The sequence below is a fragment of the Tribolium castaneum genome, chromosome 6, assembly GCF_031307605.1.
Source record: "Tribolium castaneum strain GA2 chromosome 6, icTriCast1.1, whole genome shotgun sequence".
NCBI classification, from domain to species: Eukaryota; Metazoa; Arthropoda; class Insecta; order Coleoptera; family Tenebrionidae; genus Tribolium; species Tribolium castaneum.
In genome coordinates this window covers 12,217,880-12,238,344 of record NC_087399.1, presented here as the reverse complement: position 1 = coordinate 12,238,344, position 20,465 = coordinate 12,217,880, and the positions used below count along the sequence as shown (strand labels likewise).

Genomic DNA, 20,465 nt, shown 5'->3' with positions numbered 1-20,465 from the left:
TGAAGCCATTTTTGCATTTTCGACCGTTTATTGATGTAATTACTGCGCTGAAAAAATCAATAAAATAGTGTAACACGAGGTGTAACGAAAAACTGGGAACAAAAGGAAACCAGAAAATAAAATAAAACAATTTAACGATTTTAACACTAGACCAAGTTGCACCGTTTAAAAGTTAGAGAACGTTTTTCAAAAATTATTTTCGTTTTTTGTTAGTAACTTCCAAATGGAAAAAAGTGAATTATTTTTTTTCGGCAAAATTGTATCAAGTGGAGGGTTTGTCTTGATTTTATGTATTTTTATACGTCATTGTTATGTATTCTTTCGTTTTTAAATTTTAACCTTTTATGCATTATTTTGTCTGTCTTTTTGACGGCATTCACAATTTGAATTAAACATCACATTAAATTTCATGATGACTTGATGAACCACCATTTTTGAACACATTGTACTTATTTATTATCTGTTTCAAAACTATAAAAACGCCAACGTCGCATTTTACCGAATTATTTTTTTAAATAAGATTGATAAAATTGTAAAATAGATATCAATGATTAGATCTCTCATTGAAAGTATAAATTACAGTTGCCATTATTTCTTTGAAGTGCAATTTATAAAAGCTAATTTTAAGAAAAAATGCGACGTTGGCGGTTTTATAGTTTTGAAATAGCTAATATTAAGAGTTGAACGCATTTTACGACCAGTTAATATTATACGTTGTCTGAATGGTGTAATTCTTTTTTTATTCAAAAGACCCTTTATTTCTGAATAATTTTTGTATTTTGTTATATCTAAATTTTTTGTATAGAACGCCAACGTCGCAGTTTCTCTCAAAATTAGTTGTTATAAATTATTCAAGCACTTCTAAAAATTAAAAATTAGTGCAATTGAGCCGTCTAAGTGCAAGAGTAACTCTTTGCCAAAAATTCGAAAAATGGTTTACTTGCATTTTTATATTTTGAACTTGAACAACAATTTCATGATTTCTTTGTTTTTTTACAAAATTCATTTTTTAATAGAGTAAAACTATATAAAAATTTTGAGTTCAATTCAAGTGCAAAAATAACCATTTACTTTTGGAACCAATTGAAACTGTAGGATGGCATCATGTGACTTTTTGAATTTTCTTAGTTCTCAGTTATTGCTGAATTGAAAATTTAAAAAGAACGTTTGTTTCAACATATTTCCTAACTGCTGCTTAATCGTTTTTGAATTGTTTTAATTAAGTAGGTACCTATTTAAATTATTACAATTATTTACATGAATCAGATGCAAACCTCACCCTTTGTTTTCTGTAAATCTAAATTTCTCTTTTATCCGTGAACCACGATTTGTAGGTACAGCATATGGCAATCAATTTTTACACATAAAGCTACATAAAGAAAAATGGCCTTCAAATGTCATTATAACTTTTCAAAATAATTTTTCGCAAATATTTCAAAACTAACTTATTATCAAAGAATGGGTTTTGCATTTAGACGGCTCAATTTATAGTTTCATTGAGAGATCATTAATTATTTTACAATTTTATAAACCTTATTCAAAAATTTAATTTTGTAAAATGCGACGTAAGCGTTTTTATTGTTTTGAAACAACTAATAGAAGTGTCAACATTTCGTTGGTTCTTCAATTATTATGGGTTCACATTCATAAAAACCATTTCCTAGTGTAAATCTCTTAAACTTGGCTTTATACTCTAAATGAGTGCCAATGTTTCTATTAGTTGTTTCAAAACTATAAAAACGCCAACGTCTCATTTTCTCTCAAAATTAGCTGTTATAAATTATTCACTCACGTTAAGAAAATAATTGCCGAACTAATTTATAGTCTCAATGAGAGATCTACAATTATTAATAACTATTTTATAATTTTATCAATCTTATTTAAAAAAATAATTTGGTAAAATGCGACGTTAGCGTTTTTATAGTTTTGAAACAGCTAATAGTAACTTATAATAAGAAATTTGTCAGAATTGACAGTGTCTACAAAAGTAAGTTAGAACCTCTGAAAGTTTTTAAAATCTGTTATATATTCACTTAAATTAAATTTGTAAAGTTGTGAAAATGGTCTAGAATCAGGGTATCAGGACTAATATTTTGTTTTAATAAAAAATAAACAATTTATTTCAGTACTTGACTGCACTTGTGCTAGGTGTCAAATTTTGAAATGGAATTAGTACTGCCAATCTGTACACTAGAAAAACTGTAGGCACGGTGTACCAACCTAACAACTCTACAGCTAGTTGTTATCCATGTGAAAATATAGTATATTATATTGGTTTTGAAAATGCATTTAATTATTTAATTTAATTAATTAATGATTTCTTCACTTACTATAATTGTAATTAATAATTTTTCTATAACAACAGGGTATATTTTAATTTGTTGTGTTGTTTTTAATTGCAATTAATTGCAATACATGTCTGCATACTCTTTTATGTAAATGGCTCCAGAGACAAAATGGCTCATTAGCGACTAGGGGTTTATAAGCAAAAATTTTCTGTCTTGATGATCGCTATAAGATCCTAGCGTTTAGCAACATGTTTTTGAACCACGGTGTATAAAAGTAAATTTAAATCTCCCGCCACGATGTTGGTGTTTTTTGCGTCGCGGCTGATTTCGGTTGGCGACTTGCGATCGTTTATGTCATTTTCTGTAGACACATTCCGACGTTGTTGATCCATTTTCGGTGTATTTGTGGCAATTTTGTCGTGTTGACTGTAAAAAAGCCGTGAATGTGTTTAGTTTTTAGGTGTCGTTAATAAAAATGACGGAGACAGTGACGGATCAACAACAATACGAAGCGGGCGAGGCCGTGCTCGGGCAGTCGTTCGTCTCGTACGCCAATTATAACTTTGAGAACTCAGCTTTAGAATTAGCACGGTGTCAGTGGTCGAATTATGCCGATCAACATTACCTCAAAGGGTGTAAGTGGTCGCCCGATGGGACCTGTCTCCTTACTGTGGTCCGAGGGGCTGGGATGCATGTCATGGAGCTGCCAACTGATCTCTACACGGGGGAGACAATCATGAATAGCCGACCCCTTGTGGCGCTCAGCCCCGCTGTCAGTGTGCCTGAGAGTGGACTCATCTACGATTATTGTTGGTATCCGGGGATGAATAGCGCAAATCCAGCAACGTGTTGGTATGTTTTGCATTCTGGTTTTCTAAGAGGAAGGAAATGACTGTCAAATTACGAATGTTGAAATTGAACCCAACAGTTTAAAGTGTGATAACATTTTATCCTTTACTAATATTGATTATTGATTGTTCAGATCAGACTTTCTCCTATTTCCGGTTGCCTTCTTTTTGTCCTTGTTGGAGTACATTTCTTTTTTAATCACAAAATGTATAACATATAGTCGATTCTTTCGTATAATCAACTGTCCAAAGGGACGTCAGGTTGGCATTATCGTAAATAGTATTTTTTTTATTTAAAGCTGGTACTAATTTTTATCTGGCTAATTTAATTTAATGGTCTTTAAGGGAGAGAATGGAGTGTTATACTCAAAAGTAAAAGTTTTTGGAAATTGTAGATTCTGAAAGTAGACACAAAATGATGTCCTAGTACAATCGGTCTGAGTTATTTTAAATCGGTACTTTTTTAGTAATAATAGAAAATTTGCGCTGTGACGTAAGCAATGTCACGACTAATGATTCGTCAGTTTTTCCTGCATACAATTAACGCTGCGACTGTGTTGTGTGCTAATATTTTGCAGAAGTTTGTGTTTTGGTAAAATGACTGCAGACTGCTCCTGAAGCACATCTTTCAAGCTATCTTTGTTGGCAAGTTTTCTATCTCTAGTTCTGTCAAACAGCAACATTGCTGACGTCAGGCCAGGAATTTTCACCTTTTCAATTATTTTTCTCCAAAACGGTGGAGCTTTGGTTAAAATAAAAAAATCTGGGTCGCCTATTTTGTTATTGGCTATCCATGTAAAAATTTTCATTTTTTAGTATAACACCCCATGTTTTAAATAGTAACTGTTCACAATTGCCGCCACACTCTACGTCAACTGGCCAGAAAAAGGTCCATCAGTAGCTCGCAATAATTAATAATTTATTTGTTTGTTTAGATTGGAAGACATAGGTTTTTTTAAACTATTCTTATGCAAAATTTTCTCCTGATTTCGAATCCTAAGTTATATTTATTGTTTAAAATTGCCTTCATTATGAAAAAGACGTTTCTATAAAAATTTTTTAAAAACTTAAAAGTGGTCAAATTTTGTGTTTACATTATTATATCCTCCTTCTGGATAAAGCTAGAATACTTATTTTTTTGCAAAAGATTCAAGGGTCACCGAGTTCCCATTTGTTCGAAAATGTAATTTTAGAGATATTGGAAGTCGATTTTGACGTATGGCTTACTACTTGATTCAAATATTTTATTCGAAAATGTCAAGAAATTTTCATAAAATTATCATTTCGAATTTGGTATCGCAAAAAGTTTCACTACAATGTTAAAAAAAAGTGAATGCAGAAGACGAGTGCAGATCAAGGCAAATGATATCCTTGTTTATTGAAAAAAAAATCACATTTTTTGTTTTGAGATAATTTCTGTGGGATCTCGTGTCTGATTAGTTATTAGGTAATCAAATTGAAATCGAATTATTTTATTTTGTGCTATACAAAACGCAAAATAAATAAAAGGGAGAAACAGAATTTGGAAGAAACGAAATAGCTATTGAAAGTCAAAAAATTTAATTTGAAATATATAATACAAATTAAAAAAATTCTGTTTTAATTTCACCGAATAATGTTTCCAAAATGAAGAGTACACAGTGTTAATTTTTTTGTTTATACAAATTTTGGTTCCTGACGAATTTTAAGTTGTGTTCTTTGCCCCTTAGGGTTGCCAAAGATTACCTTTGCAACATTATGGATAATTATACTAGTTGATTTTTTTCTAAGACCAGTGTTATCCCCTTTATTCGTTTCCTGTACCTCAAAAACCAAAGGTCGAATTGTTTGCGTGATTCTAAGCTTCTAGTGTTATCCACTTATCACATTTTTAATGCAATTTTTTGTTAATTTGTTGAAACATCGTAAAAATTCACGATCTGTCACTGTCACTGTTAGTTTATGGAAAGATTTTTGTCGCTGTTATTTAACAGAGAATGTTGCGGTAGAAATGTTACTAACAGAGGGTAACAGAGTTTACGGAATACGAATTTAAATAACAGCTGTAATTTTTACAGTAATAGAGCAATTGCATAGTAACAGAAGTTAGAGAATAGCACCATTAATTTCCTCTATTAATTTCTAGAGTTCCTATATTTACAATAAATAAATTTCCCAATAAAGGAACTCTAAGTCGAACTATTTTGCTCATTATTAAAATTTTTATTTATGTCGCTGAATGCAACAGAGCGGAGAACAACTTTATTTATTGTAATGATATTTTAAACAATTTCAAGTACGAATAAACAATGCACTAAAAATTATAATAAATGCTCAAAGTTTTGGCATGCACCGTTTGTAATAGCGTTCCTGGGGTGATCGTAGCATTAGCGGCATGAATTCGGTTCATGAACTCCTCAGAAATTCTTCTAAAAATTGCTTCTTCTGCAGCAACGGTTTTCGTACCTCTGGGCTGACGAAATTCTCTTGGTAAAAGATCCAAAAGGGATCCAAACGACCAGTTGATCGCATTCTTTGGTCCAGTAAAAATAATAATGATCAGTATTTAAATCATTTTTGCACAGTAAAAGATTTAAATGACAAGTAAACCATGCACAGTATTTTATTAAAATTTGCTCAGTAAAAAAATCGTATATGTACAGTATATAGTTTCAGTTTGCACAGTTTAAATAATAAACGCTCAGTAGCTAGCTTGCAGGCTGGGGCTTTGCCCCAGCGAACTAAAAGGAAACATACCCCTCGAACGATTAAGCTCGAAAACGTAAAACTCGAAATGTGGAATTCTACACTCTCTAGTTTTGAAATGTTATTATTTACTGTGCATTTATTATTTTTTACTGTGCAGTTATTATTTGTACTGTGCATTTATTATTTTTACTGATCAAAAATATATGTCGTTTAAATAAAATACTGTGCATTTAATTTGTACCGTTTTATTTTGCCGCTTTAACTCGAACTCGAAGCGCAAATGTTTATTGTGGATAATGGATTGTAGAAAAATAAATATTTTAACAAAAAAAGAACATAATGCAGCATTTCCAAAAATTACCGAAAGAATCCGACTTTTTGTAATCCGACAAGAACAGCAATTTATATTACTGAACTGTCTTGGTGAGAACTGAACATTTGGCAACCTTATTTGCAAACTTGGACTGATATCTTTAAAACTAACGCCCATAGACAAAAAACAGATTCAGAATCCTCGAATATTGTTGAATACGACAAGCTGGACCAAACCAAATAGATTCTTCGGATCTGTTCGAAATCCTCAGATTACTTACCGTTTGATTTTCGTTATCTTCTAATGAAACACTTATTATGGTAGTTGCAAGTAAATAGCTATTTGTGTACTAACAAAACGAAGGAAAGATATGTATTCCTCTCTAGAAGAGAAAAGAGGCTTTCCTTCAGTGTTATACACATGATGTTTTCGCCGGCTTCGTCAGAAAATATATTTCCCACAGGAGATAATTATATTTTTTGCTGAGGTCGTTGAGAATAGTGTTTGGCTGCAGTCGTAGTTTCGTTATAAAAACACGCACAAATGATAAAACTTTACGTCAAAACAGTTTGCTCATAATTCTAACTTTTGTTCCAGTTGGTTATCAAGTGGTCATGAAGGCCCAATCCATTTGTGGGACGCTTTCACAGGAAATTTGCGGTGTTCATACAGAGGGTACAACAATGTCGATGAACTGGAAGCTGCAATAAGCGTAACTTTTTCAGCTGATGGTCAGAATGTATTTTGTGGTTACAAGAAGAATGTTAAAATTTTTAGTACCGGTCGACCGGGACGGGAGTTTGTCGAGTATCCAACGACGCATCCTGCTTCCTGTCTGGTGGCTAGTCAAGCGCAGCCCGGCGTTGTAGCAATAGGTTGTTTCCAACAAAACTTATAAATCAAAATAACGTAGTAACTTAATTAGGTACCTGGAAAAACACCATCGAATTGGTAGCTCAAAGCGACGGTACATTCCGTCACCTGTGCAAGTTGCAAGGCCACAGAGGGGGCATTACATCAATGGCTTTCTCACTGGACGGCTTCCGGCTGTACAGCGGCGCGCGAAAGGATAAAGAAATCATCTGCTGGGATCTACGAGTAAGATTGTTAACCCAACATTCTAATTACAAAAAGGAAAACACATTCGAAAAAAATCAATTTCGTTTCTAACATGGCTGATTTTCAAGGTGCCAGGTCGGCCAATGTTCTGTTTGACACGCGAAGCAAATACCAACCAAAAAATCAGTATTGACCTGTCCATGTGTGGCAACTGGCTCGTCTCAGGGGGCACGGATGGTAAGGTGCAAGTTTGGAATGTTCACGATAGTACCTATCCAAGCGTACACATGCAGGTGAGTACCCTTTGGAATTACCTCTTATGTAATTATTTCATGTTTTCAGTATCTAATTTAGTCACGTTTCTATTTGAATCATAATTTAAAAAAAATCATTTTGTCTTTATTTGTTGTTACACCAATACTTACAGGTTCCCAGGACTCTATACTTTGTCTCATTTTGTTTCACTCTTTATTTTGTTTGTTTTCTTTCAATTTTATGTAAAATAAATAAAGTGAGGTCCTTAGGAACAGTGACAAATTCAACTTTTGGTAACAACGAAGACTTTGTAAGAGGTTATAATTAATTGGGGATCAACGCTTTCAGATGCCTCTGCATAGTGACAGTTGCAACGGCGTAAGTTTACATCCTTATCGACCGATTCTTGCAACCGCTACAGGACAGCACCATCCTCTAGACCCTCTTCATCATACAAGAACTGCAATGGTTTATGAAAATGCGCTGTGTATGTGGTGGGTGGGCCAACAACAACCAGATCCTGATTTGCTAGCTTCGATCATGAAAGCGGCTGCTAAGTCTAACTCTTAGGTTTTTTGCATTTACGTTAGTGGGGTGCCACATCACATTCTAGATGATAATATTGTGCATTAAATAAAAAGTATTTTCACACTAAGTTTTATTTTATCATCAACCCTTAAACAATATGACGATTCCTAACTATTTGGGGTCGGGAAATACGTTATTTTATTCCTTGGTTGAAAAGTGACATCTAGGATTTCCAACTCTGCGAGGCTATCAAATAAAAAAAAAAAAAAATTTTGCTTCCAGCAAAAGTATAAATCCAAAGTGAATGAATTTTTTGGTGGCGAACTTAGAGTGATACAGAAGACTCTTGAAACCAACTTGGTTAAGATAATGGAATAGATGTGTGGGTACTGTATATTAAAGTTGCATTCCGAATTCATTACAAAGAATATTCGAACTTGGCCGAAGTGGTTGTAGGTATGGATGTTTTTATTTGTACAAAATTTGTCGAATCAAATTATTTGAATAAAAACATCCATGATATAGGGTGGGGCTAAAGTATTGTCACAATGTAAATTGGCTACCATTTTGTTAAAAATAAAAATAAGTGGGTTCTGTTTTCTCGGAAAGATTATAAAAAGTTGTAAAACTGATGACGTTAAGTTGAAAAAATGATATCGGTTATATGACCACCTCCAGAGTTCGAGCACATTTGAGCTCATGTTACAGCATTTGAACTGTTTCTCGCTAAATATCTGACTGCAAATTGTTGATTTCTTTTTCAATGTTACCTTTCAATACTTGCAAGGTTGTGGATTGTTATGGTAAACGCGAGATTTCAAAAAGTCCAAAGGAAAAAGTTTGGCTCGTCAGATCTGGCGGTCTGATCGGCCAGTTCATCCCCAAAACGGGAAGTCACACTAACGCAAATTGTTTAACCTTCATCTGCATATGTATGTGTCCAATGTCCAATGGACGCTACGTTGTTTATAATTTTCATTGCAATTTTTATTTATACGCCAAAAAAATCCAAATAAATTTATATGTATTTCTAAATGTTTACAGATGTGTTACGTAAAAATCTTAATTTTTATATTTACTTGAAATGGTACAAATTGGTCCATTGAGCCAAACATAATAAGTAGAATAAATATAGCAAAGGGCTACAATGCAAACGCTATAATTGTCATTTTAAAATACATAGAAAATCAAAGACAACCTCTGAGCCATGTGATAACACTTAGCAAACATGGTAAAAAAACAATTACCTGCGTACGGTGACAATACGAGTGGCATTTTTCATCCTTTTTAAAAAATTATTGATTTTAGTTGTTTTAAATATGTTTGATTAATTAAATAGTAATCAAGTGATAAGAAGAGGAGTGTGAAAAACCAAAGTCGTTCCCACAAGTTTTAATTAAAACCAGATTTACATGTATGAAGGGGCAAAGTGCTTTGTGTTGAAGTGTCCACCGATAGAAAATCAGGATATAATTAAGTAATAATTATGCACTCGAAGACACTGCAGTGAAAATAGATACCAGATTTTTAAGTTTGGTTTTCTCCTTTCTATTCTACGTTATTTTACATCTTCTTTTTTTCCTGTGTTTGGTTTGCGTATCACTGTTCTCTTTTTCTTTTTTCATTCTCCTGTCATCCTTCCTTCTTCTTTATTTACTAATGTCTTTATGTATTCTCTCATCGTTTTTGTCTTCCATTCTCTGTTCCTTCGGTCCAAGGAGGTTAACGTCCTTGCTTTGGTCATATAAAACAGGACGGATTTTGGGTTATATTTTTGTAGATAACGTTACTATAGAAACTTTTTTCTTTTTTAACTTAAGAATTTGTGACCTTTGGAATTACTCCTCAAAATTTTGTATTTTTATTAAAAACAGAAATGTACGGAATGTTTATAAAAAGTGTAGGATTTCAGGTGGTTCGGGAATTTGAAATTGCCGCATTTCATCATCATATTTCTATGAAATTTCTTAAAATTACCAGTTTTTATCTCATCAGGCAACCAGTAAACTAAATTTCTCATATACTAACATTGTTTTTTGTTTTGTTTTTTTTTTCTGGAAAGAAGCGGCAAATTGTTAATACTACGATCATATTCATTTATAGACAAATTGTACAACGGGTGAACAAAACGAAGATCTGCTAATATATGTTTATTAGTTTAGTCCAAGTACAAATCTGTTTATAAAATATATAAAGACTTTACAAGGCACATAGCTTAACTTAGGCAACAAATTGAGATTATTGTCTTTTACTCATGCAGGCACTGATATTAATAGTTTCCATAATATAGTATAAACCAACGACTCTTTCTAAACTGTTATCAATATAAAAAAATTACTTGTATTAACTCTTATTAGTTACATACCTCATGGCAAAAGCAACAACCCTTGATAAAATCATCCTTAAATGTAAGTTAATAAATAAGCGTTTAATACAATCGTTAAATCTGCATAAAAAGTAGAAAAAATATTGTTATAAAAAACCGCTGGGCAGATCGTCAAACAATAAATTAATTACATACAGTATCACCTATAAGAAAATGCCATAATACATTAACTTGATCACAGAACAATAACATACACGTTAATTAATTAAAGCAATAAAAAACGAATTTACAAACAACAATTTGTGGTAAAATGTAGACGCAAGGAACTGATTGAAGAAGTAGGAGCCTAAAACTAATACAAGGAACATTTTTGTCGAAATTTCAATCTTCGTCCTTGAAACGTCTGTAGATGGACTGTACGTAGGTGAAGACACATTTCCAATCCGGTTTACGGCAGGCCACCATGTCGTCGACGTCAAGAAGCGGTGCTATATCCGCCTTCTCACTACGAAAAACCATTATTTATTAGTTCTACAGAAAAAATATGCCTACTACGACAGAGACCCACTTCGTGCGTCTGGACTCCAAATTCACGACAAACATGAGAAAAAAAATATCGTATTAAAAATTAGAAAATTTCGTCCCATATTTTTCGAAAATATTTCCTTTATCTCTTATTAGTGAAAATTTAATGCTGTACCTGACCACTTTTTTGTTAAAGTTGGAGAAAAGAATCCGAAAATATACATATATTTGATATACAAAACAAAACACAAAGACAAAAGGCGAAAAGCAAAAAACTTTTAGATTAAAAACATAAAAAAATATTAAGGACATATGTCATAATTAGAAAAATTAAAAAAAATATCAAAAAGTAAAATGCGAAAACAACCCATTAAGAATAACAGAAAAAGAAAACTAGTTAAAAGAGAAAATGGGGATAGAGAGAGGGGAAGTAGAAGAGAGAGGTATTATTAAAAACATTGACTAGGTAACGTCAAAGATAAAATGAAGAAACAAAAGACAGAAAAAACAGAATACAGATAAGAGTACAAATTAATGAAAAAGGACATAAACATCATTTAACATAAAAATAATTTAAAACTGGTAAAGCAAACCCTTATAAAAGGAGTATGTTATGCTGTTTTTATACTTTGCGCCCCTTTTTTGCTTATTTTAATGAAATTTTTTTGTCGTTTAGGTAATTTTGTGTCAATTGGTAATGGTAGTAAACTCTTGAATACTAAATACCCCTAAATTCATTAAAGTACTCTGTACTTTAATGGGCCATAAACGACTCCTACTGATAGACGTTAATAAACGTATTATAAATGCAAAGTATAAAAAATAAAATGATCGGATAATACATAAAATGTAGATAAAAGAAAGTAAATAAAAACTAAAATGCGGAAAAATTAAATTATGCAGAAATTGCAAAAAACAGAAACATCAGAAAAACCACAATAAAACAATTTGAAACTGGAGAAGGAGCCAAAAAAACTTAGCAAAACTGTGCGATGGGAGAAATAGAGAAGAGATGAAATAAAACACTCTATAAAAGTAAAGAATGAAACAAAAACAAAACTACATAAAAAAACATTAAGACGCCAAAAAAAGTTAATAATACAGAGAATGCAAAATAAACAGAGACATGAAGAAAGACATATACACAGAGAGACTGAAGCAAATGATAACTGACTCAGAAAGGAACAAAACATTGATCAACTTAATAAACGAAATACTCAATAAAAATACGAAAAAGCTTAACAGCGAACACAAGAAAGTGAAGATTTGATATTTATTATGACAAAAACAAAAAGCAAAATGAAAATGTAATGATCAATCAGGTAGCACCTAGAAATACAACAAAGTAAAAAATAAAGAAAAAGTTATGAAGCAAAATACACAAAAGAAGAAATAATCGAAAATAACACAAAGAGATGTGATCATTTACCTTTATAGTTATAAGAGTATCAAAGACCGAAAGTTAGACAAAATAAGGGAACAATTTAAGGTTGGTACCAATTTATAAGACAAAATAACTAAATTAAAATCGCTGCAAAATAATTGAATTGAAAATATGAAAATACACAAGATGGATAAAAAAGATAAAAAACAAAAATATAGAAAAATACAATAAGCAGTACTTAAAAAATAAACTTTTAACAGAGAAAACAACATTTTAGAAAATAAATCGGTAAATATATGCAAAAACAAAACAAAAAAACTTTAAACAATAAAAACATATACGGAAAGGCAATTCAAAATAGATGCAATAATTATATGACTTAAGAACTTGAAGCAACTGAAGTTTTGGTGTACTCGTATGTGAAATAACGTTTTAGGATTGAATTAATTGGCGATTCTTGATTACCGTTAAATATGAAACATATTCATCACTTTCTTTCTTATATTTTTTTGTATCTTGTAACTGTATTCGCAGCATTTTGAAAAATATGATAGTGCGCAAATAGGTAAAGTTTGATTTTTTTAAATATAATAATTAATAATATCTACTTACTCAGCCACTCGGAAGGCGAGCGTGAAATTATGCCTGCGATTTTTCGGCGAGAGGGCATGGTAGTCGAACGCATCCGGAAGGAAATGATGGATGAGGGCACAAAAAGCTAATCCGTCTGCCCAGCTGGTTGAGAAGTTGTCTAGTTGGATGTTCTAAAAAATGTGTCAAATAAATTTAATTAAACTGGTGTGAATTACAATACAATAGAACACATCAATAAACGAAAGCTTCATTTTTAGTAGCAAAAGAAAAACACAATCAAGGCGAATTAAATGAAGCAACCACACACAAAACACCCATTTTTCCATACCTCATACTCCTTAGTCTTCATTCTGCACCAAAACAGGAGCCTGTCTTTGATGGTGCTAGCACTTTGACTCACTGCTGGATCAGTGAATTTAAAAAGGGGGCCACTGCCGGAGGGGGTCTTAGGGGTACTGCAGACCAAGCCAAGCATTAGTCAGCGATTTCAAGCCGAAAGTTAATTGAAATATTTGGGGAGGTGTTATTTGGGGTTTGTTTGTCTTACCTTGGAGAGTTGAGGCTGTTTTGTTTGTCCAATTGACGAAATTTGGCGAAAGGTGAAATCGGCTTCTTCGACTGAATTTGCTGAGTACTGGTAACTCTCGAAGTAACTGGAATTTAAGAAGTAACATTCAATTATAACATAAATGATTGCTTTATTTTAAAGTCTGTATAAATAATTGCATTAATCAAATAAAAAACTTTGAAATGTATTTAAAAAAAAGAAAGAGACAAAAAGAAACAAAAAATACACAGGCAAAAAACTTGTAAGTAGAATTTTTTTGAAGAAACGTAAATTATATAGAAAAAAGAAAAAACAACAAAAGAGACAATACAGAAATGTAGATGAAATTAAAAGGAGTAAATAGGAACACAAGGAAGCATAAAGAAATAAAGTAATGTGAAAGATTCAAAAGAAGATAGGAAAAAACATTAAATGCAGAGAAATGTACTCTAAAGAAAAGAGCGAAATTAAAAACATATAGGCAACTAACAGATGATTGACGAAAGGTAAAAACACCAAAACATTCAAATGCAAAAACGAGTAAAAAAGGTGACAAAATAATAGAGAAAAATTAATAATAACACAAAAAATTGGGGAACTAGCTAGGTAGATAAGAGAAAAAGGAGAGAGTAGGGAAAAAAGTAAAACAATGTCAATTATGAAGAATAAAACAACATCAGAAACGGGACAATACATAAATGTAGAATAGACAAAAAGTAAATTAAAAACACTAATAATAACAACAGGAAAAAGAGACATAAGGAAGATGAAAACAGACTCAGAACACCGAAGGAATTAAGATACGAAAAAAGAACGAACAAAAAATTAATCAACTTAACAAAGCGCCTAATACAAGATAAAGAAAGACTAGAAATAGACACAATAATGCAAATATTGTTATTTGTAACAAAAAAGAGTAAAATGTAGAAATGATAAATCATAAAACATTTAGAGACACACTAAAGTAAGGTAAATAAGGTAAGAGCGAAATTAAAAACATATAGGCAACTAACAGATGATTGACGAAAGGTAAAAACACCAAAACATTCAAATGCAAAAACGAGTAAAAAAGGTGACAAAATAATAGAGAAAAATTAATAATAACACAAAAAACTGGGGAACTAGCTAGGTAGATAAGAGAAAAAAGAGAGAGTAGAGAAAAAAGTAAAACAATGTCAATTATGAAGAATAAAACAACATCAGAAACGGGACAATACATAAATGTAGAATAGACAAAAAAGTACATTAAAAACACTAATAATAACAACAGGAAAAAGAGACATAAGGAAGATGAAAACAGACTCAGAACACCGAAGGAATTAAGATACGAAAAAAGAACGAACAAAAAATTAACCAAATTAACAAAGCGCCTAATACAAGAAATAGAAAGACTAGAAATAGACACAATAATGCAAATATTGTTATTTGTAACAAAAAAAAAGTAAAATGTAGAAATGATAAATCACAAAACATTTAGAGACACACTAAAGTAAGGTAAATAATAAAGAAAAACATGACTTTAATAAAATATAACTCGGGATTCTAAGGAAAATTCGAGGAAAAGACAAAAGGCACAAAAAGTTTCTTTGCGGTAACTACCGTTACAAAAAATGTCAGAGGTTAAAGAGAATAGAAATAAATTATGAAAAAAAAAATACAATGTAAAGAAAAAACATCCTAAATCATAAAGCCAAAATAACTAAAAAGAAAGAGTAATTAAAGAACGAAAATATAGAAGATGGATAAGAAAGTAAAAAAAACAAAAAATATAAAAAGAGAGCACAGGTAAATACGTTGAGAATACAAAATGTTCAAAATATATTTAAGTATAAAGGTGAAAGAAATAAATAGATAGGTGAAGAATTAAGATTAGAACAAAACATTTAAACATACAACAAATTAGTTTGCTAAAAATTCAAAATACCAACATAATTATATGAGTCAGCAAATGGAAGCAATTATTGGGCCGTATGAATAAAGTTGTAGTATTTATTACTTAAAGCATGAGTACACAGTAAAAGCAAATACTTGAAGAAAAAAAGTAATAGCATTTGATTAGTATGAATAAACTGTTGCTTTTACTTCGTAGTAAATGCTTTAATTTTTATGTGGTAAAGTTTTCAGTGTTATAATTTTCAAAAGGGTAATTTTTTCTATTACAATTAACGAATCAAATTGCTCGAATAAAAACATCTATAGATACAAGCTCTTCGATCCGGAAGTCCGTCGTAATGACCTCGCAACGCAAATTCAATAATTTATTTGAAAAAAACTAAAATATTAAATTAAAGTAAATTTTAAAGCATATTCTTTTTCAAAAAACTCTTCGTAGTGTGGTGCCATTTAAAAAAAAATAATAACTAGAAAACTAAAAGGAATTTCGAAAAATTTTGAAGTAGTTGATGATGAACTTTTTTTCCTTAAGGTGCATAGTTTAGATATAAAACGCTTGGTTCCATACTTTTGTCCAACACTGTGTAAAACAAAGCAGCAAATAGTTATTCAATGAATTTCCAGTAGGGCATCTCCTCGCCTTTCATTGTTCTGAGGTAAAAAAATATCTGGCCAAAGCTTGAAAATTTTTTCGTTCAAAGCAATGTAAATTCTGGTTCGCGAGGTTGTAAGTTTTTCTTACCTTAAAGTTGCAGAACATTCACCATTGTTTCGAGTTTAACGTCTTACTTTCAAAAAGTGATGCTCTTGCTATTAGAATCAGCAATTTTGAAGTAGATAAGTATCTACTCATTAAGTAATGAAAAAAGCATTTTATTTATTTGGATTTGAATAACACTTCGACGTTGAAGCAAATACTTGCCCAATATGCTTTTAATTTTTCCTTTTAATAAAAGCCTATACTTACATTTTTAATCACACAATTTAAATCATTTACTTGTAAAATTGGAAGTAAAAGCATTTACTCAAATTTATGCATACGGCCTATTATATTTTGCACAAACGAAAAAAAACACGAAATAATTGTGTAGATCCTTACCTTGCGTTGTTGTAACAGGCCCCTCCGAAAAGGTTTTCTTCGTGTGAGTGGCTTCTGAAAACAAGAGAAATTTATTCTATTTTAACAAAGACAAGAAATCTGCAATGAATTAATCACATGGTAAAAAATTGTTAAAAGACAAAACGGAATGTTATTCAAGTGCAAGAAGAAAAAATGAAGGGGTTGGGGTAGAAACAAAAGCTGGCACGCCATAGCAAGTGCTTTGTGTGATGAAACAAAAAACAAAAAAGTAGATTAACAAAAACTACAAGAACGTTGTGTACAATAGAAAAATGTGGCGTTGGCGTGGCAAGAGGGGGGTTATTAATGGGTGCGCACACCAACACACTCTCACCCTTTCAAATCATCTCGACGACCCCCTTTTTCTGCGATTGGTGTGCGCACTCCAAACACACCAATCTCTCTCCTCAACAACAAACAACTTCTATTCGATTACAACGGACGGGTTTCGTTCGACTAAAAACTCTTACAATCTAAACATTAAAAAACGACTTCCACGTAGGAATAATGGAATGCAGAGGTGTGCTTTTCCCTTACTTGTCCCTCAATTCTTAGCTAGACCTGAACAAGGCCTCGAAAGCTTTATCCACATTCTCTTCGTCTAGCAGTTCAGGACACACTATATCCGGCAAGGTGCGACTTCGCGATAATCCTCCACCAGTTGAGAGTTTTTCCGAAGTCTTCACTCGATTTATTGATCTTTTCACCACCTTTGTGGTGGTCAAATTTTCACTCGATGAGTTACGAGACAACGATTGAGGTGATTTGTTCCCGCTCAAAAACGCTTCCATGGTCTTTCGTTTCTGGGCCATTTCGTCTTTGGTCATTCCGGCTTCGAATTGTTTTGGTAACGCGAGGGAATGACTCGATTTCGATTTGGAAACGGTTCGAGCGTTTGGCGATGCTCTTGGTGATGGTTTGTGCGCTGGTTGTTGGTTGAGCATACAAATTTGGTGCCAAGAACCGGCTTTATTCGCGATTTGTTCTTGAGTGGGAGGTCGTGGAGATTCGGGTACGTTAATCACAGGGATTTGGAATTTCGACGTCACGATCGACTCACCATTTGCGTTTATCTCTAAAGATTCAACGGGAGCTGATCGGTTATTATCACGGTTTTTGTATGTGAAACTATGAGGTGATATAGCTTTTGGCGCCTCTTCGCGCGGTTTGTAGCTAAAGCTGTTAGGGGACACACGCCGCGTTTCCCTTTGATAATTAGAACCAACATTGTTGAAAATATAGTTTTTGGACTCAGAAACTTGAGTTTCTCTCCTTGGTTCCTCAAAGATATAGTTTTTGGGCTCGTTCTTTGGTTTGTCAAAAACACAGCTTTTGGGATCAAAAGGTGCCGTTTCTTGCTTTGTTTCCACTTTCTGGGAAGCATCTGGTCTTGGATTAATTTTTTGCATTGAATTTATATTATAGTTTTTGGGTTCAAATGGTGGAGTTTCTCTCCTTGGCTCCTCAAAAACGTAGTTTTTGGCCTCAAAACGTGGAGTGTCTTTATACATATAGTTATTGGTCTCTTGTTGCTTTGATTCCACTTTTTGGTCTTTGGTCACTGGTCTTGGATTTAAGCCACTTGCCATATTATAGTTTTTGGGTTCTTCTTTCTTTGGTTCCGCTTTTTGGGGAGAAGTATCTGGTCTTGGTTGGATTTTTTGGAGCGAATTTCGCAGATTTAGAGCTGCTGCCATGTCATGTTCGTCACGATTCATTGGCGATTTTTGGCGAACTGTTGTCGCTTGTTGACATACAGGACCCGTCATCACTCTACTGCTAACAGCATTGTATTCTTTCAAACTTTCAACAGAAACTTGCGATTCGTATTTTGGTGGTTCGTTTCTCTCGTGTTGAGAAGTTTTTTGAGGTGGTGGAGTTTGAATTTGAGGAATTTTTTGAGTTTGAGGTTGATACTGGTAACTTGAGGTATACTGAGGTTGATTTTGTTGAAATTGCTGTGTTTGATGCTGATGATATCCGTGATTTTGAGGTTGGTGATATTGATTTGTTTGCGGATAGTTGAACTGTTGTTGATGTTGCGGTGCGCTAGGAGAAGCATATTTAACGGTGCTATATCCAGCATAATTTCTATCATATTGACCAGTCAACTGCTTCACGTTTCTACCTTGTTCCACACTTTTGACAAGATACGGTGCACTCAACTTTTCGCTTTGTTGTTGGAAGGGTGAAACCAACTTTTCCCTGCTCAATTTCCGTGGTTTAAAAACTGGGGGTTCGTTTTGTGGAACATTCTCAAATTTGGAAGCAGCCAAATTTAAAACGCGGCTTTCGCCAGGATTTGTTGCCCATGGTTTCAACGACGGTTCATTTAATGGTTTGGGACTATACAGAAAAACTGGTTCTTTTTCCTCGCTCGTTTTAATTGGTGTTTTACAAATTTGAAGGGTCGCTTTTTTCGGTATGGGTTTAAAGGCCGATTGAGGTGCGTGCGAAAATTTATTAACGGGAAGCGGTTGAGGGACGAATTTGTTGTGCGGTTCGAAAGCCTTCACTTTAAGCGACCCGGTTACAACATTTTTCTGTTTTTCTTCAAACATTTGGCGCAGATTTCGCGCACTTTGCTTACTAATTTTAGGCCCATCGTATTTTGGACCAGTGGTCAAGGCATCGTCGGCACTTTTCCAAAACTGACGAGCGGAGTTTTGCGATTGAGTTGATGCTTTTTCAAATGTGTTTTTAATGTTTCCAAATTTGTTGGTCCAAATGGAACCGTGGTTAGCCTCAGGTTTGGACCAAAGTGAATTTTTTTGTTGGATGGTTCTAGACGTGGTGTTTTCGTTGTGTTTGTTAATGAACGCTAGGAATTTTTTATCGTTATCTGTCTTAGGTTCAAACACCGGGACTGTGTTTTTAGTATTTGGGTTTCCAACTCTTATTGGTCCTCTCAGTGCTAGATAATTACTTCTTCTGCGTTGATAATAATCTTCTTCAGGTAAAGAGCTATCACTGTCATCCTCTTCGTAGAAATTTAAGGGTTTGGGGATATCGATTGTATTGGCTCGTTTCATTTTCAATTTTTTCGAATTAAATTTATTCATTTTGTCTTGCTGCTGATAGATTGGATTATTTTGCATGATCAGATCTGGTTGTTGTAACTTCAGTTCTTCCGAGTTAATAGTATTAACAGTGTGAGCTTTCACAGTTGTATCTTCGTCGGTTTCCTCCGACTCCATCAGATTCTCTGTACTTTTTCTCGCAGCTGCTTGTTTCACAGCGTTTTGTACAGATTTAATGCTTACATCTCCTGACGAAGACCTGTGTATGTTTTGCTCACCCGAAGATTCTTCCTGAAAAAGTAGATCCAGAGATTCCGACGGATCGGTTGGTGTTTGCACTGAAGACGAATTCCCCGAAACAGTACTATTCGAACTGCTGAACGGTTTAGCTACGGCATTTTTAACAACACTTTTTTGCGTCAAAAACGGTTTAAACGAACTGGTCGTGTTTTTTCCAACACAACCCTCGGAGTTTTGCTTTTGCAACATTGAAATTTTCTGTGGAGTTAAGGAAATCTCTTCGATTAATCTTCTAGCGTCTGCTAGTTCTTCACGACTGACTCCGACAGTGTGTCTGTTGGGTCTTTGTCGTCGTCTGAAACGTCCTTGAACACTTGAGCGTCTTTCTGGAGGGGGTAGTGACGCAGCAAGACCTGCTTGCAATTTTGTGACTAATTGAAGGAGAGAAGCACGACGTTCTGGTGTTATGTCGGTTGTATCATCGCATAAACTCGCCGAGAGTTTATCAAGTGCGTTTTGCACTTCTGCAATAAGACCGTTTCGTTGGTCTTCGCCAGATTCTGTTCCTGAATCGGCGGTTTGTTCGTTATCAGGAGCTTCGAGTAAGCCCTGTAGAAGAGGAAGTAGTTGAGACTCACCCTCGAATGTTGTACCGATTTGATCCTGACTGGCCTTCTCTACTAATTCTGTGCATGCTGGAAAATTTTCATTGAAACCTCAAACTTGATTCGTTTTTGTACTATACCTTCTTGTTCTGCCATCACTTGGCGAAGTCTAGCTCTGATTTTTCGGCGTTCTTCGTAATCAGTACTTTGCTCTAACTGCAAGTTTTACATT

The 20,465-nt window shown here is 33.4% G+C and overlaps 2 protein-coding genes across 4 annotated transcripts in view; one reads left to right on the top strand and one right to left on the bottom strand.

Annotated features, from left to right (window-relative positions):
• Positions 1 to 2,609: 2,609 nt before the first annotated feature.
• On the top strand, positions 2,610 to 8,106 carry WDR79 (WD repeat domain 79). Of its 2 annotated transcripts, none has more exons than XM_015982283.2 (5): positions 2,610 to 3,140; positions 6,735 to 7,012; positions 7,063 to 7,235; positions 7,325 to 7,489; positions 7,539 to 7,800. In XM_015982283.2, the coding sequence occupies exons 1-5, from the start codon at positions 2,764 to 2,766 to the stop codon at positions 7,548 to 7,550; spliced, it is 1,005 nt and encodes a 334-aa protein (XP_015837769.1). In that variant the 5' UTR covers positions 2,610 to 2,763; the 3' UTR covers positions 7,551 to 7,800. The 2 variants fall into 2 exon arrangements, with proteins under 2 accessions (XP_015837769.1, XP_969218.1); XM_964125.5 differs by having other exon boundaries at positions 2,611 to 3,140; positions 7,800 to 8,106.
• Positions 8,107 to 10,116: 2,010 nt separating this feature from the next.
• LOC657834 (uncharacterized) overlaps positions 10,117 to 20,465 on the bottom strand; it is a 34,194-nt gene continuing 23,845 nt past the window's right edge. Inside the window, exons 9-15 of one of the 2 annotated variants that reach the window (XM_015982277.2) lie at positions 20,374 to 20,449; positions 20,267 to 20,323; positions 16,348 to 16,401; positions 13,356 to 13,461; positions 13,137 to 13,263; positions 12,827 to 12,978; positions 10,117 to 10,810 (exon numbers count right to left, since the gene is read on the bottom strand). In XM_015982277.2, coding sequence (XP_015837763.1) covers positions 10,687 to 10,810; positions 12,827 to 12,978; positions 13,137 to 13,263; positions 13,356 to 13,461; positions 16,348 to 16,401; positions 20,267 to 20,323; positions 20,374 to 20,449 — 696 coding nt within the window. In that variant the 3' untranslated portion in view covers positions 10,117 to 10,686. The remainder of the gene's footprint in view (positions 10,811 to 12,826; positions 12,979 to 13,136; positions 13,264 to 13,355; positions 13,462 to 16,347; positions 16,402 to 20,266; positions 20,324 to 20,373; positions 20,450 to 20,465) is intronic. The other variant, XR_001575264.2, reaches the window with a different exon arrangement.